The 14,386-nt window shown below is 33.6% G+C and overlaps 1 protein-coding gene across 1 annotated transcript; it reads left to right on the top strand.

Moving 5' to 3' along the window:
- The first annotated feature begins 11,150 nt into the window (after positions 1-11,150).
- On the top strand, positions 11,151-14,131 carry LOC125860745 (alpha-amylase-like). The gene is made up of 4 exons (XM_049540765.1): positions 11,151-11,303; positions 11,412-11,544; positions 12,369-13,174; positions 13,713-14,131. The coding sequence occupies exons 1-4, from the start codon at positions 11,226-11,228 to the stop codon at positions 14,031-14,033; spliced, it is 1,338 nt and encodes a 445-aa protein (XP_049396722.1). The 5' UTR covers positions 11,151-11,225; the 3' UTR covers positions 14,034-14,131.
- The last annotated feature ends 255 nt before the right edge of the window (positions 14,132-14,386 follow it).

The following is a 14,386-nucleotide window of genomic DNA, read 5'->3' as shown; positions in this document are numbered from 1 at the left end:
AAAGTTGGTTAAGGTCCTGTTTGGGTTGGCTTTTGGCTTATGACTTATAAGCCAAAAGCCATAAGTTAGGATTTCTAACTTATGGCTTTTGACTTATTTTTATTATTTTGGCTTTAAAATAAGTGTTTATAAGCACTTTTTAACTTTACCCAAACACTTCAAAACTGCTTAAAAACTCTTTTGGCTTAAAAACACCTAAAATAAGTCAATCCAAACGGGCACTAAACCTACTTTTAAGTCATTTTAGCTTTTGGGAGTGTTTGACAAAATTAAAAGTAACTTAAAATAATTAAAAATGACTTAAAACAAGTTAAAAGTAGGTACTCTCCTACTTTTCATTTTTCAACTTAAAAGTTAATAAAGTTTGACTTTTTAAAAACTACTTTTAAAAAAAACTACTTTTTTAAAGTTAAGCCAAACAGACTCTCATATAAAGACTTGCAATTGATTATATTTCAATCTCTCCATATAGGACTAAAACTATGTCAGGTTCATTGTTAAAACAAGATAAATATATCAAATGAAAAAAAATATAGTACTTTAGGACCAATCTTATTTTGCAAATTTCTCATTTCAACTTCTTTTAGCAAATAATTTATTGCTTTTTGAAAACTCTTCAAGAGTTCCAGTTCAAATCATCAACTTGCATAACATATAAAAGATTTTTGATTGATTTAATCCATATGAGGATTATAAACAAGTTTTTGCAAAAACTTGTGTATGTTTTAGCCATTTTGAATTCTTCGGATGTTTTCATATCAATTTTGTCGACAACATTCAATATTAAATGCATGACATCTTCTAATAGCTAGAGTACAAGTTAAATAAACTTTATGCCTATCAAGATGCATCATTCCACTTGATAAAAACCCCAACATCATCATGCTTTAATAGACCGTAGAATTCAAATCCTCATAATCTCTTATAATATTGCGCTATATTGTATCAAAAATATCGTTGACAATATATCATTTGTCTCGACTCGCAATGTGACTTATATAACTTATTGAGATCTCATCGCTTCATTATATTTAGGTACTTATCCCTCTCGTGAAGTTTCATGAAGTTTTATGTCGTAGGCACTTCAAGAGCACATTGCCACTTTATTATTGTACACAAAAAATATAAGATTTCTATGAAAATCATGAAATGCATGTTAGACAAAAATATTAATATTATAAATATAATATCATAAAATTATTAAACCATTTGACAAAAGGATAATCTATCAAGGCTACCTAAAAAAAATAAATGGCTTGCATTGTGAAATATCAAGTCAATACTACTAAAGCGAATGACATCTGAAATATAACATAAGTTCTAAATTCAAAACAAAAAATTTAACATAATACTCTTTATGTCATTTCAACATAAGCGTACATAAATATGATTTAAAAGAAAAGAAAAACGTAAATTTATAACTTTATTCAACAACGAATTCTACTTAAATTTAAAAATTGAAATACTAACAAAATTATGCTAATGAAAAAAATAAAAAAAATAGATATTACAAAAAATTGCATAAAATCATATGAAGTATTGTGCATAAGAGGAAAATGAAACATAAATAACATAAAATAAGAAACATATTTTTATAAAATTTTAGAATAGTAAAAAAATATTTAAAATAATAGACATAAAAAATAAAATTAAAACAAAAAAAATAAAAATAGAAATAAAATGAATAAATTAAAAAATAATCGGCTTTACAAGCTTTCAGAGAATTGGAGAGTGTAACTGCCTTGTGAATTACACATACTATCAAGTAACTATATTGTCAATAGAAAATGTCACACAATGTAATTATATCAAATTATACCAAATCCAATAATTGCCTGATTTTTCTGACAATTCTTATTTTTTTCAAGGCACATGTGTAAGATTGCATACAAATAGTTAGGGGTGTACATAGGTCGGGTTGGTTTGATTTTTTATATATAAAAAAAATAAACCGATTATGTCGGTTTATTAAGTTTATAAACCAAATCAAACCAATAAAAATCGGTTTTTTCGATTTCGGTTTTATTCGATTCTTTCGGTTTTTTCGGTTTTATCGGGTTTTTAAAGAGTGTTTAGGTTTTACAATAGGAGAAGCCAATATTCATCTATCCATCTTCATTTTGTACAAGCTGGAGGTGTTTTCAGTACAAAAATAAGTCTATTTAACATTTAAAATTAAAAACACAGCACTTCACATTATGTTTGTAAAATATCCTCTTAAAAAGAGGAAATACGTAATTACCCCATGGAACTTATACCCTTTTTTTAAGTAGACACCTTATGTTTGCGGGAGTCCTATTACCCCACGAAACCATCCAAAAACACAATAAATACATCATTTTTTCAACATCAGTGCTCTCAATCCAAGAGCGTGTGCCACACCTCCAACCCATTTAACAAAGGCTGGGTTTTATCCTAACCCATTCATTTTTTAACCCATAACCCAAACCCAAACCCAAAGAAACTTCCAACCCATTTCACTCTCACCTACCCTCGTCTCTCTCTCTTCAACCGATTAAAACCCTAAGAAATTTCATGAGGCAAAGCTAGTTGGTAACATTGCTTGTTGAAATTTGTTGAATATTGGTGGCAGAACGAAGAAGTGAAGGCTCATAGGTTAGTTTATTTTACATTGTAAGTGAATTTTGTAGTGATTAGTCATTAGTTTATTTACATTGTTTGATGCGTATTTCGTTTGTCGTCATGTTGTTGTTGTGTATATTACTCATCTGTATTATTGGGAAGTTGGCCTGTTGCAGTTGATGTGTATTTCTTTGTTGGGTTGTTGTTGTTGAATATTGTTGTAACTTTCATTGATTCAATGTTTCTGAGATCTGTTTATAACTGTGTTTTCAGGATTTCTTACAATGTCATTTGTTCTTATAACTTTGAGATGGTATCATGGGGAAAAAATTGTGTTTGGTCTCCCATCTGATTATGTTGGTGGGTCTGTGACTGAATTCTTGGAAGTAGACACTGATCGGATGTCTTATTTTGAACTAAAAGGCTACATAAAGGACTTAGGATATACAACATATTGTTCCTTTTTTATATCTCCAATCGATGGCTTTTTTGTTGAAGTTAAAAGTGATAAGGTTATTTGTGACATTTCCTCTATGTTTAAAAATGGGGATAGAATGGATGTTTATGTCTATCATGAGGTTAATGAGCCAGAAATTGCTTCATTGGCTTTGGATTATGTCCCCCATGTGATGGACAGTGGTGTAGATGGGGAATCTTTTACATCTTTTAATGAAATTGAGTCTCCTGTTGAACCTTCTAGTCCTCCTTCTGAACATTTCAACCCTTCATCTCAGCCTTCTAATCCTCTTGGTGAACCTTCCAACACTTCATCTCAGCCTTCTAATCCTCTTGGTGAACCTTCTAACACTTCTTATCAGCCTTCTAATCCTGTTGCTGAACCTTCCAATCTAAGTGTAGAAAGTTCAGATGATGAATCAGATAATGAATCAGATGAGAGATCTGAAGTGTATAGCAGTGAAGAGAGTTTAAATAGTGATGTTCATGAAGAGTATATGGATTTTAGGGCTTCAAGAAGGCATTTCAACAGGTCAAACAAGAGAACTAGAGGCACAACTACATAACAAATTCATACTACTGAAAAGGGCCCAGATATAGGATATGATAAAACAAATGTTGGCAGTAAGGATAGCTTATTAGGTAAGTTAGGGGGTGATGAACCTTACTATCCTAGTTATGAAGCTCCTAAGTTTGAATTAGAAGAAAAAATAGGATGGGGAGATGGCGAAGAGGTTGAACAAATTGTTAGAAAGAAGAAAAAAAACAGAGTTATTTTTTATCTAACTTCTGAGAAGATTGTTTGGGAATTAGGTTTGGTGTTTGCAAATGTAAGAGAATTTAGGGAAGCTGTAACCAAATATGCAGTTCAAGAAAAAATTCAAATTGAGAAATATGTGAATGAGCTTGGAAGAGTCAGAGTTAGGTGCTGCAAAAAGGGTTATCCTTGGTTATTGGTTGCAAGTTTGGATAGCCAAACTACATATTTTGTGGTTAAAAACTACAACCCTATCCATATTTGTGTGTCTTCAACTCATAACTATTTGTGCAATTCAAGGTTTCTAGTTGTTAGATACAAGGATAGAATAACTGAGCAGCCAAACATCAGAATTATCAAGTTGCAAGAGCTTATTAGAAAAGAATTAGATATTCAAGTTGGAAAGACAATAGTGAGAAGAGCTAGAGCTAGAGTGTTAAAAGAGATTATGGGTGATCATATTACTGAGTATGGTAGAATTTTTTATTACAGAGATGAGATTTTAAGAACAAATCCAGGTAGCACTTGTATTGTTAAAGTTGGAGAAATTGCTGAAACTGGGCATAAAATCTTTGAAGGATTTTATGTGTGCTTTCATGCTTTAAAGAAAGCTTTCTTTGGAGGTACTAGGAGATGCATTGGTCTAGATGGATGTTTTCTCAAAGGAGTGTGCAGAGGTCAGTTATTGGTGGCAGTTTGCAAAGATGGAAATAACCAGATGTTGCCCATTGCCTGGGCAGTAGTTGAGGTTGAGAATAAATTTACTTGGGCATGGTTTTTGACTCTAGTGAAGAATGATCTTCATCTTGGAGAAGGACATGAACTTACCTTAATTACTGATATGCAAAAGGTATGTCCTTGGTTATTAATACACATTCATCTTATATTCTATATACTTTTTGATTCACATTAACTCTTTTATATGTTTATTTTCTTTCTTTAATAGGGACTGGAAATTGCAGTGGAGGATTTATTACCACTTGCTGAACACAAGATGTGTGCTAGACATGTCCTTGCAAATTGGTGCAAAAATTGGAAGGGAATAAAGAGAAAATGTTTTCTGGAAGATTGCAAAATCTACATTTGAAGCTGAATTGAGGGACCACATAAATGCTATGAAGAAATTGGAAGTGACTGCTTGAATGGTCTTTTGTACTACAATGTAGAAAGGTGGTGTAAAAAATACTTCAAAGAACATAGCAAATGTCTCGGTTGATAACAATATGGCAGAGAGCTTCAATTCATGGATATTGTCTGCAAGATACAAGACAATCATTACAATGCTGGAAGAGATTAGGATAAAGATGATGAAAATAATTGGTCAATTACAAGAGTTCTCAAACACATGGGTCACTGATATTTCTCCCATGGCTTTCAAGATTTTACAACAAAACATTAATAAGTCAATGCAGTGTATCATATCATGGAATGGAGAAAGGGGTTTTGAGGTTGTAGACAAAGGCTTTACACATTGTGTAGACATTGTTAGGCGTACTTGTAGTTGCAGAGCTTGGCAGCTTAAGGGCATACCTTGTCCTCATGGTGTTGTTGCCCTACACTACAAGCAATATGAACCAATTCATTATGTGGCCAGCTGTTATAACAAGGAAACCTACCTAAGGACATATGAATATGTTATCCGGCCAATGAACAATATGAATATGTGGCTACCATCTGTTAATCCAACAGTTCAACCACCAACAGTTAAACAGTTGCCTGGAAGACCAAGTAAAACTAGAAGGAAAGAGGCAAATGAAACAAAGAGAACTGGTAAGCTTAACAAATGTGGAGCTGTTATGACTTGTAGCAATTGCCATACAAAGAGCCACAATAAAAGAGGTTGTCCTGTTCCTCCAACTGTTCTAACTCAAACTGCAACAACTTCTACTCAACCACAGGTAAATGTATCAATTGTCATTAATATTTAGTTGAATATTTACTAATATGTTGTATTATAATAATCAGGCCAGATCAAATAATGAAAATGGTAGAGGAAAAGGAAGGGCCAAGGGAAGAGGGATGTCTCAAAGAAGCCAGGAGAACACACAGGCAATGCCTCAAGGAAGAGGCAGAGGAAGAGGAAGGGCCAGGGGAAGGGGGATGTCTCAAGAAAGCCAGGAGAGCACACAGACACAGCCTCAAGGAAGAGGCAGAGGAAGGGGCGCCAAAGGAAGGGGAATGCCTCAAGGAAGACAAGAAAATGAAAACACAAGCAACGGAAGAGAGATGCCTCACCAAAACCAAGTGAATGAAGGAATGAATAGAGGAAGATGCAGGGGAATAGGTATGCCTCAAAAAAATCATGAGAATGAAGGCACTAGTGGTGGACAATCTTCAAGACCTTTTAAAAGATCAAGGATGGTAGGATTTGGAGTATTGATTGGTGATGATGGTTTTACAACTGTTAATGTAAGTACAACTGTTATTGGTCAGTGATGATGATTTTTCATATACTTTTACTAACCTTTGTGGTTTATTAATACAACCTGGAATGCAAAGTAGTAGAGTAGTTGAAATTGGTACAAGAGTTCCAAGGAGGTCTGATGAAGTTACTGGAGATATTGGCTATTAACCACATTTTGGAGTGAAATGGAAGGGAAAATCAGTCATTACGAGTAATAGACTTCAACAAATGAGGGGTGAAAAAAGAATTCGAACAAGGTCTGCAGCTGCTACTATTAATGAAAGCCAAAGCAATTCAACTACTAAAAAATAGTTGACTTTGTGGTTGTTTTTTTTGTGTTTGGTTATTATTGTGTTATTTACACTTTTCTTGATACCAAACTATATTTTGGTGGATTATTGGATATCAATTGTGTTTTGCCAAGTTTGTTTATGCAACTTTCTTCTTTGTAATATTTAATCAAGTTGTATCAACTTCAAACTTTCAGTAAGAATGAAATGAAGTTCTCATTTTGTCACAATGATTGTCATTTTGATTATTCTCTTTCGATCAAGTATGAAAGGAAGTTGGCAGAAGAGATTACAATGTTCTGTATACTGTTAAATGGTCACAATATCACAAAAAATAGATGTATTATACAACCAAATATCAACAAAAACAACAATGTATTACACAACCAAATAAGCTTGCCTTAAACCAGAAAAAAGAAGCAACTACAACAAACTTCCAATGTATTACACAACCAAACATAAACGAAAACAACAAATAACAACTAAGGCAATTCCAATGGCATACAACTGCATTTTCCAGCATTTACATTCTTATTAATGCCTAAAATCAGAAAAAACACTGCGACAACACTATGATAAGCTTCCAATTCAAGATGCTACATTTCATCTTCTTCTTCTTCTTCTTGATTAGCTTATCATGACATATTTGATCACCTTTCTTCTCCAACAATTTTATCTTCTCTTTACTTTTATAGAATTGTAATGCTTCTTCCAATTCCTTAATTCTATTCGCCAATCTTGGAATAACAGACTTGGATCGCATATCAATCTCCTCAAGATCCCTCCATATAAAGTACTTGCATGAATTTTCCTAAAATAGGTCATACACAGTGAATTTATTGAAACATTGAACAAAAAAAAAGAGTAAAGAAATATGTATCGAACTTACACGAAAGCGTGGACAAGACCAAAATCTTCTAGCTGGGTTGTCCTCAGACCACGAAGTCTGCAATTGCATCAAGTCTCCATTTTTGCATCGCATTGTTAAATGCAACATTGGATCGTTCTCGTCATTACAAATGTGATTTAAGCTTGCATTTGACATCTCTCCCTCAAAACCTAATCACAGATTTCACAGATTTTAAACAAAAAAAAAATTAAAATGAAAAATTGCAGAAATCCAACGGCTAACAATGGAGAATTTTGGGGAAGATGGTCTATTTAATGAAGAAGCTAATTCAAATTGGGAATGCCACATGGTGGTTTAACATTGGTTGGATGTTGTTTTTTTATTCCTTGACGCGCCCAACCTGCGTGACAACACTGATGGGTTTGAAACGGGTCAAAATGATGTATTTATTGTGCTTTTGGATGATTTCGTGGGGTAATAGGACTCCCGTAAACTTAAGGTGTCTACTTAAAAAAATGGTATAAGTTCCATTGGGTAATTATGTATTTCCTCTCTTAAAAACCCAACAAAAGAACTGCAAAGCTACTCCAATAATCTTCAACTACCATGATCTAGCTAGATATTTTCTTCATGCAAACTAATATATACTCAAAAGGTCACCTAGACATACATTCTGAAAGAAAGAAAATTATCAGTACATGAACGAGTAACTAGACTTGTAAAATTAACTTTGTTAGATAATAAAGAACTGTAAAATACTATTTCAATAAAGGGAAAGGAAATACCTATATATCAAAAGATTTGCAAAAAGCTATTTCATTAAACTAATCAATACTCAAAGGAGCACCTGGACATTCTGAAAGGAAAATAATTATTAGCACATAAATAAGTAATTAGATACTGAATCATTTGTCAACTCAACTTTGTTAGATAGCAACTAGCATAAAGTTGTTTTCAAAGTAGAAAATTAATATCAAAGATGGAGAATTAAGAATTAAATTAGTAAATTACCTTTTTCAACTTCTTCAATTTTCTGAACTTCCTCCAAATATTCTTGAACCTTCCATTCTTTAGAAGGTGACCGTATCCATTGTTGAGTGCAAATAAGAGCTTTTACTGTCTTTGGTGATAAAGAACTCCGATAAGAATTAAGAATACGACCACCTGTACTGAAGGCTGATTTAGATGCAACAGTGGACACGGGAATAGAAAGAACATCCCTTGCCATTTTTGAAATAGTTGGATATCTATTCGATGAAGCTTTCCACCAACTCAAGATATTAAAATCTTTTGGCTTCTCTACATTATCCATCAAATATTGATCAAGCTCAGATTTTCTTCCAATGTTTTCCTCATCTTCTAAATGTTTCTCCCATTGAGAATGCAATATATCATCAACTTCACCCATCATGTTAGTGTCACCTCCAATGTTATTTGTAAAAGTTTCAGTCAAAGAATAATTATAGTGATTATACAAACGTTTCAAGACACCTTCCACATTATCTGCCTTTAATTTTCCCAATAAGAAGCCATATGCTTTGCTAAGAATAAAATTGACATATCGCATCTTATACCTAGGATTCAACACAATAGCAATGAACAACAACATGTTCAAATTCTCAGGTTTCTCAATCTTCTCCCAATATTTATCAAACTTTACCTTCATCCTTCCAGCCATGTCAATCAAAATAAGATCTTCACTACAAGAGTACTTCAATATAGAACTTCGAACATTAAAAAATTCATGGAAGAATATATTAGAAGTAACATATAAGCTCCCTGAAAATTTTAAAGTAGACTGATAGAAAATTTTAAGAAACTTTATAAAACCTTTCACAAGCTGCCAATCATTTGTAGTTGGATGTCCTTTCAATTCACTTTGAAGACAATACTTTCGATAGTTATGATCATCCACGTACATTCTTGCAAAGGCCTTTTCAAAATTTACAGCAGTTTCTAACATCGTATATGTAGAAATCCACCTAGTTTCAACATGAAGACTTAAGAGACCATGAGTGTCTAGCTTAGTCTTCTCAACATATGACTTGAAAGAGGCAAACCTAGAAGCAGAAGATTTGACATATTTCACTGCATTTCTTATGCGAGAAATTGACTCAATTTGTTCATCTAAACCTTCTTTTACAATTATGTTAAAAAATATGAGCATTACATCTAACATGTAAAAACTCATTTCTCAATATGACCCATTTTCAATCATCAATACGTGCCTTCAAATGCTTAATGGCAGCATCATTAGCAGATACATTATCCAGAATCACTGTAAACAAGTTTTCAATTTTCCAATCCAACAAACATGCTTCAATACCTTTAGCTATAGTCTCACCCTTGTGATCCGGAGTTTGGAAAAAATTAAGAATTTTTTTCTGTAATTTCCACTCATCATCAATCCAATTAGCAGTCACGATCATATAAGTCAAATTTTGAAGCGATGTCCATGTATCACTAGTAATACATACATGTTGATTCTTGACAAGGTTTTTAAGCTTCTCTTTCTCTTCTTGATAGATCTTCAAACAATGTCTAGCCACAGTTACCCGTGAAGGTAATTCAAAATTAGGCAAAGCTTTGACCATCAATTTGTTAAAACCTTTCCCTTCAACAACTTTAAATGGTTGTTCATCAATAATGACAAATTCAGCGATAGCCCTCCTGATATCCTCCACATTGTACACAACCTTTTATATAGAACTTGTTCCATTTTCTTGTCCCCCTACTTTGATTGGTACAGATTTCAAAGTTGTTTGCTTTCTATCAAAAAATCTAAAGGGAGATTTGAGACATTTGTCATTTAAATGTGACCACAATACAGAGGTTCCATTTGTTTTTGTCTCAGCAGCAAAGTGTTTTACACAATAGTTACATTTTGCTCTTTATTTACCTCCTTTAGCAATAAATTTAGCAAAGTGATCCCAAATCTGTGACGTTTCTCTCCCAGTATTACCATCTGTAGGAATGGAATCTATTGGGATTGTTCTTTTTTGCTTTTTAGGAGGAGTGTGGAGATGAGTGCTTTTGCCTTTCTTTTGAGGTATTGATACAACCGGAGGACTGTCGATAATCATTTCTACATCAGTTCCAGTCGTATTCTCCATCTAAGGAAGCGAAACACAAAAAATTAAGACTTGTAGCAGCAGCCAGCAACGATTCAAAATAAAGTTACTCATTTGCAAGAAAAAGTAAGTGACGAACTTCATTGATAAATTTACATTTGCAAGAAAAAGAAAAAGAAAAACATACATGACTATCTATAGATGAGCGGATGAATGAGAAGAATGAGCAGATGAAGATTGAGCAGCTCTCTGGAAAGTGGAAAGATTACAAAGTGGAAAGTGAGAAATGAGAATACAACTAGTTTCTAGGGTTTTAACTTTTAGGTTTATATTGGGCTTGGATCATTTCACCAATTACAAGTTATAAGCCCAAATCTGAATATATATCTAATTTGTACATATTGAAAATTAATAAAACTAATTTTAAAATATTTACAAAATAGATTATATAAATATTTTTATGTATAAAAAGTTAAAATTATATAAGTATTATGTCGGTTTGGGTTGGATTCGGTTTGACTTTTTTTTTATTAATTCCAAACCAAACCAAGAATGATCGTTTTTTTTTTTCAACTCCAAACCAATCAAACCAGACCATAAGTCGTTTTTTTTTCTCGGTTTGACTTGGTTCATCGGTTCGGTTTGAATTTATGGTTCGGTTTGTACACCCCTACAAATAGTATTTCTTTTTTAATTCTACTTATAATATTACACGGAATATATTGTTATGAAATATGTAGTTGAATGACGTTTGATAAATTTTCACATAGATGTTTGCTTATGTTTTGCTCCTCATCTGGAGTCGAACCCAACAATGAATTCCCTTTTTCCTCTTTGTATAATTTTCTCTTTCATTCTTCCTATGTTTGCTTCTTCGACGGTGTTGTTTCAGGTATCCCCAAATAACCTTAATTTCCTCAAACTTTTACCATTTATATGTATTTCTATGTTTATGTACTTGCTTCACATATATTTAAAAAATGTAATTTTTATTTGTTAGGGGTTCAATTGGGAATCGAGTAATAAGCAAAGTGGATGGTACAACTCTCTCATCAATTTAGTTCCAGAGTTGGCTCATGCTGGAGTTACTCATGTTTGGTTACCACCATCATCTCACTCTGTTTCTCCTCAAGGTAATTTTGCGATCTAGTGGTTAATGAAGATCGGGTTCAATGATCCGTCCAACTCAGTGAGTTAGTTGAGTCTAGGGCAAATAGAAAATATGATTTGTCCAACCCATTCAATATGAAAATACCAATCCATAAAATCGCTCAAATTGACCCTTAGGTCCTTATTAAAATATTTTTTAGAAACTGACAATTTTTTAAAAAATATTATATTAAGTTAATAGATCAAAAAGATAATAGTTTTATCAGTTTCTTTAAAAACTTAAAAAAACATGGAAAGAATTGAATGAGTTCGGTTATTATCTGTTTTTAATCCATTTCGACTCAATTAACTTTTCCGTGGGTCATATCCATTCCAATTATCAACTCAACTCAACTCATTTTAATACCGCCCCATTTAATACCACTGGTTGAGACACATGTAAGTTACCCCGAACGCAACTACTGATGGAAAAAAGAAAATAGTGGTATTCATGTTTTTTTTTTTTCTACCCGGTGTTCGGAGCTCATATTGGAGTTACGATTAAATTTGAATCGCGCTCTGCAGGGCTCATTTGGGGGTAACGCTCCCAACATGATTTTTTTCATACTCAGGCTCGACCCCGAACCTCTGGTTAAGGGGAGTGGTATTCATGTTCAATTGTTAGAAATGATAGTTATACTTCCCATGATAGGAAGGTGGATGGAATCCACAAGTTTAAGACTAGAGTTTGAGCTAATTGTCCTATAAATGGAATGCATTTTACATGTTTGAAAGATTACCCAAATTAAAAGTGATGTAGTTGTTACAAATAGGATTACTTGAAGGCTTGTATAATCTTTTATGCCAGGTTATATGCCAGGAAGATTGTATGACTTGGATGCTTCCAAGTTTGGGAATCAGCAAGAACTGAAAACTCTTATTAAGGCTTTACGTGACTATGGGATCAAATCGGTTGCTGATATAGTAATAAATCATCGATGTGCTGATAAGAAAGATAACAGGGGAATATACTGCATCTTTGAAGGAGGAACGACGGATGACCGGCTTGATTGGGGTCCGTCTTTAATTTGCAAGGATGACACACAATATTCTGATGGCACGGGGAATCTAGACACGGGTTTGGACTTTGAACCTGCCCCTGATATTGATCATCTTAATATCAGAGTGCAGAAAGAGTTATCAGATTGGATGAATTGGCTCAAGTCTGAAATTGGATTTGATGGCTGGCGTTTCGATTTTGTTAGGGGATATGCACCTAGCATCACCAAGATTTATATGGGAAACACGTCCCCGGATTTTGCAGTTGGTGAATTTTGGAACTCTCTTGCGTATGGCCAGGACGGGAAACCGGACTATAACCAGGACAATCATAGGAATGAGCTAGTTGGTTGGGTTCAAAATGGGGGTGGGGCTGTAAAAGCCTTTGATTTCACAACTAAGGGAATTCTTCAAGCTGCAGTTGAAGGAGAGTTATGGAGATTGAAGGATTCCAATGGAAAACCTCCTGGGATGATAGGTGTTTTGCCTCAAAATGCTGTGACTTTTATCGATAATCACGATACTGGATCGACACAAAATATGTGGCCTTTCCCTTCAGACAAAGTTATGCAAGGATATGCATACATTCTCACTCATCCAGGAATTCCATCACTGGTAAAAAAAATAATTCTTTCCTCACCAAATTCTTACTATGCATTTCTCATTGTGTCTATTTTACAAGAAATTTGTATGCTTTTCAGGGTAGTTGAGGAACTTGGCATGTGTGAGTTAGCTAACAATGCCGGTCTCAGTAAAGATAAAATTATTTAACTAATGATCTATTCTCATAATACAGAATAGACATAATACATAAACAAAGACTCAAATTAGGCCTTAGGTGGCAAGTAAGCACTCCAATTTTGAGTATGCACATCTAGACACCTCAACTCGTCTAAACCGTGTCAGTTGAACACTCCAACTTATGAATGATCATCTAAACACCTTCAAAATTTATGTGTCAAGTTAGCGACCAAGTTGAGTTGTCTAGATGTCCACTCTCCAGTTAGAATGTTTACTTGTCAGCTGAGGCCAATTTTGAGTTGTCTGTTATGTATTATGCCTACAGAATATGACTCATACAGCCAGCCCTAACTTGATTGAGTTGAGGCATTTGCAAGTAGCTGAGGAGTTAAATTCTCGTTTTTGGTTGCAGTTTTATGACCATTTCTTTGATTGGGGCTTGAAGGATGGAATTTCAGTACTAATCTCTATTAGGAAGAGGAATGGGATTTGTGCAACAAGCAATGTGCAGATAATGGCTTCTGATTCTGATCTTTATATAGCAATGATTGATCAGAAAATTATTGTCAAGATTGGGCCAAAATTTGATCTTGGAAATCTTATCCCACCTAGTTATCAGGTGGCAACTTCTGGACAAGACTATGCTGTATGGGAGCAAAAGGCATTCAGTTACCATACAAAATGTCATCATGGACCAAATGTCACCATGGACAAAATGGTTCTCAGCGTTTAATGTCATTTGACTGAAAATGTAATGTATATCAGAAACACATAATGAAGGCAAAAAATTCAAGAAATTATATACAATTTGCGATTATGGTTCATTCCAGGCAATAACAGGACTCAACTTTATACAAGTTTAAATGTTTACTTGTGCACACAAAAAATTGGAGGACATACATGTGGCTGAAGGTAAAGTTAAATGACATATTTATGTATTATGCCTATATTTAACCGTGAATCAATAGAATTAACACTTCCTTTGATAAATCTGAGCTTGAAGCTCAAAGATTCATTACAGGAGAAATTTTGAAGAAGAAAATAAAAAGTAAATTTTATATTGCGAATAATGAGCAGGGCTCTATT

This window comes from Solanum stenotomum, chromosome 3 (genome assembly GCF_019186545.1).
Source record: "Solanum stenotomum isolate F172 chromosome 3, ASM1918654v1, whole genome shotgun sequence".
Classification (NCBI taxonomy): Eukaryota; Viridiplantae; Streptophyta; class Magnoliopsida; order Solanales; family Solanaceae; genus Solanum; species Solanum stenotomum.
Note: the sequence above shows the minus strand (reverse complement) of the source record. Positions and strands in the feature narration are given on the sequence as shown.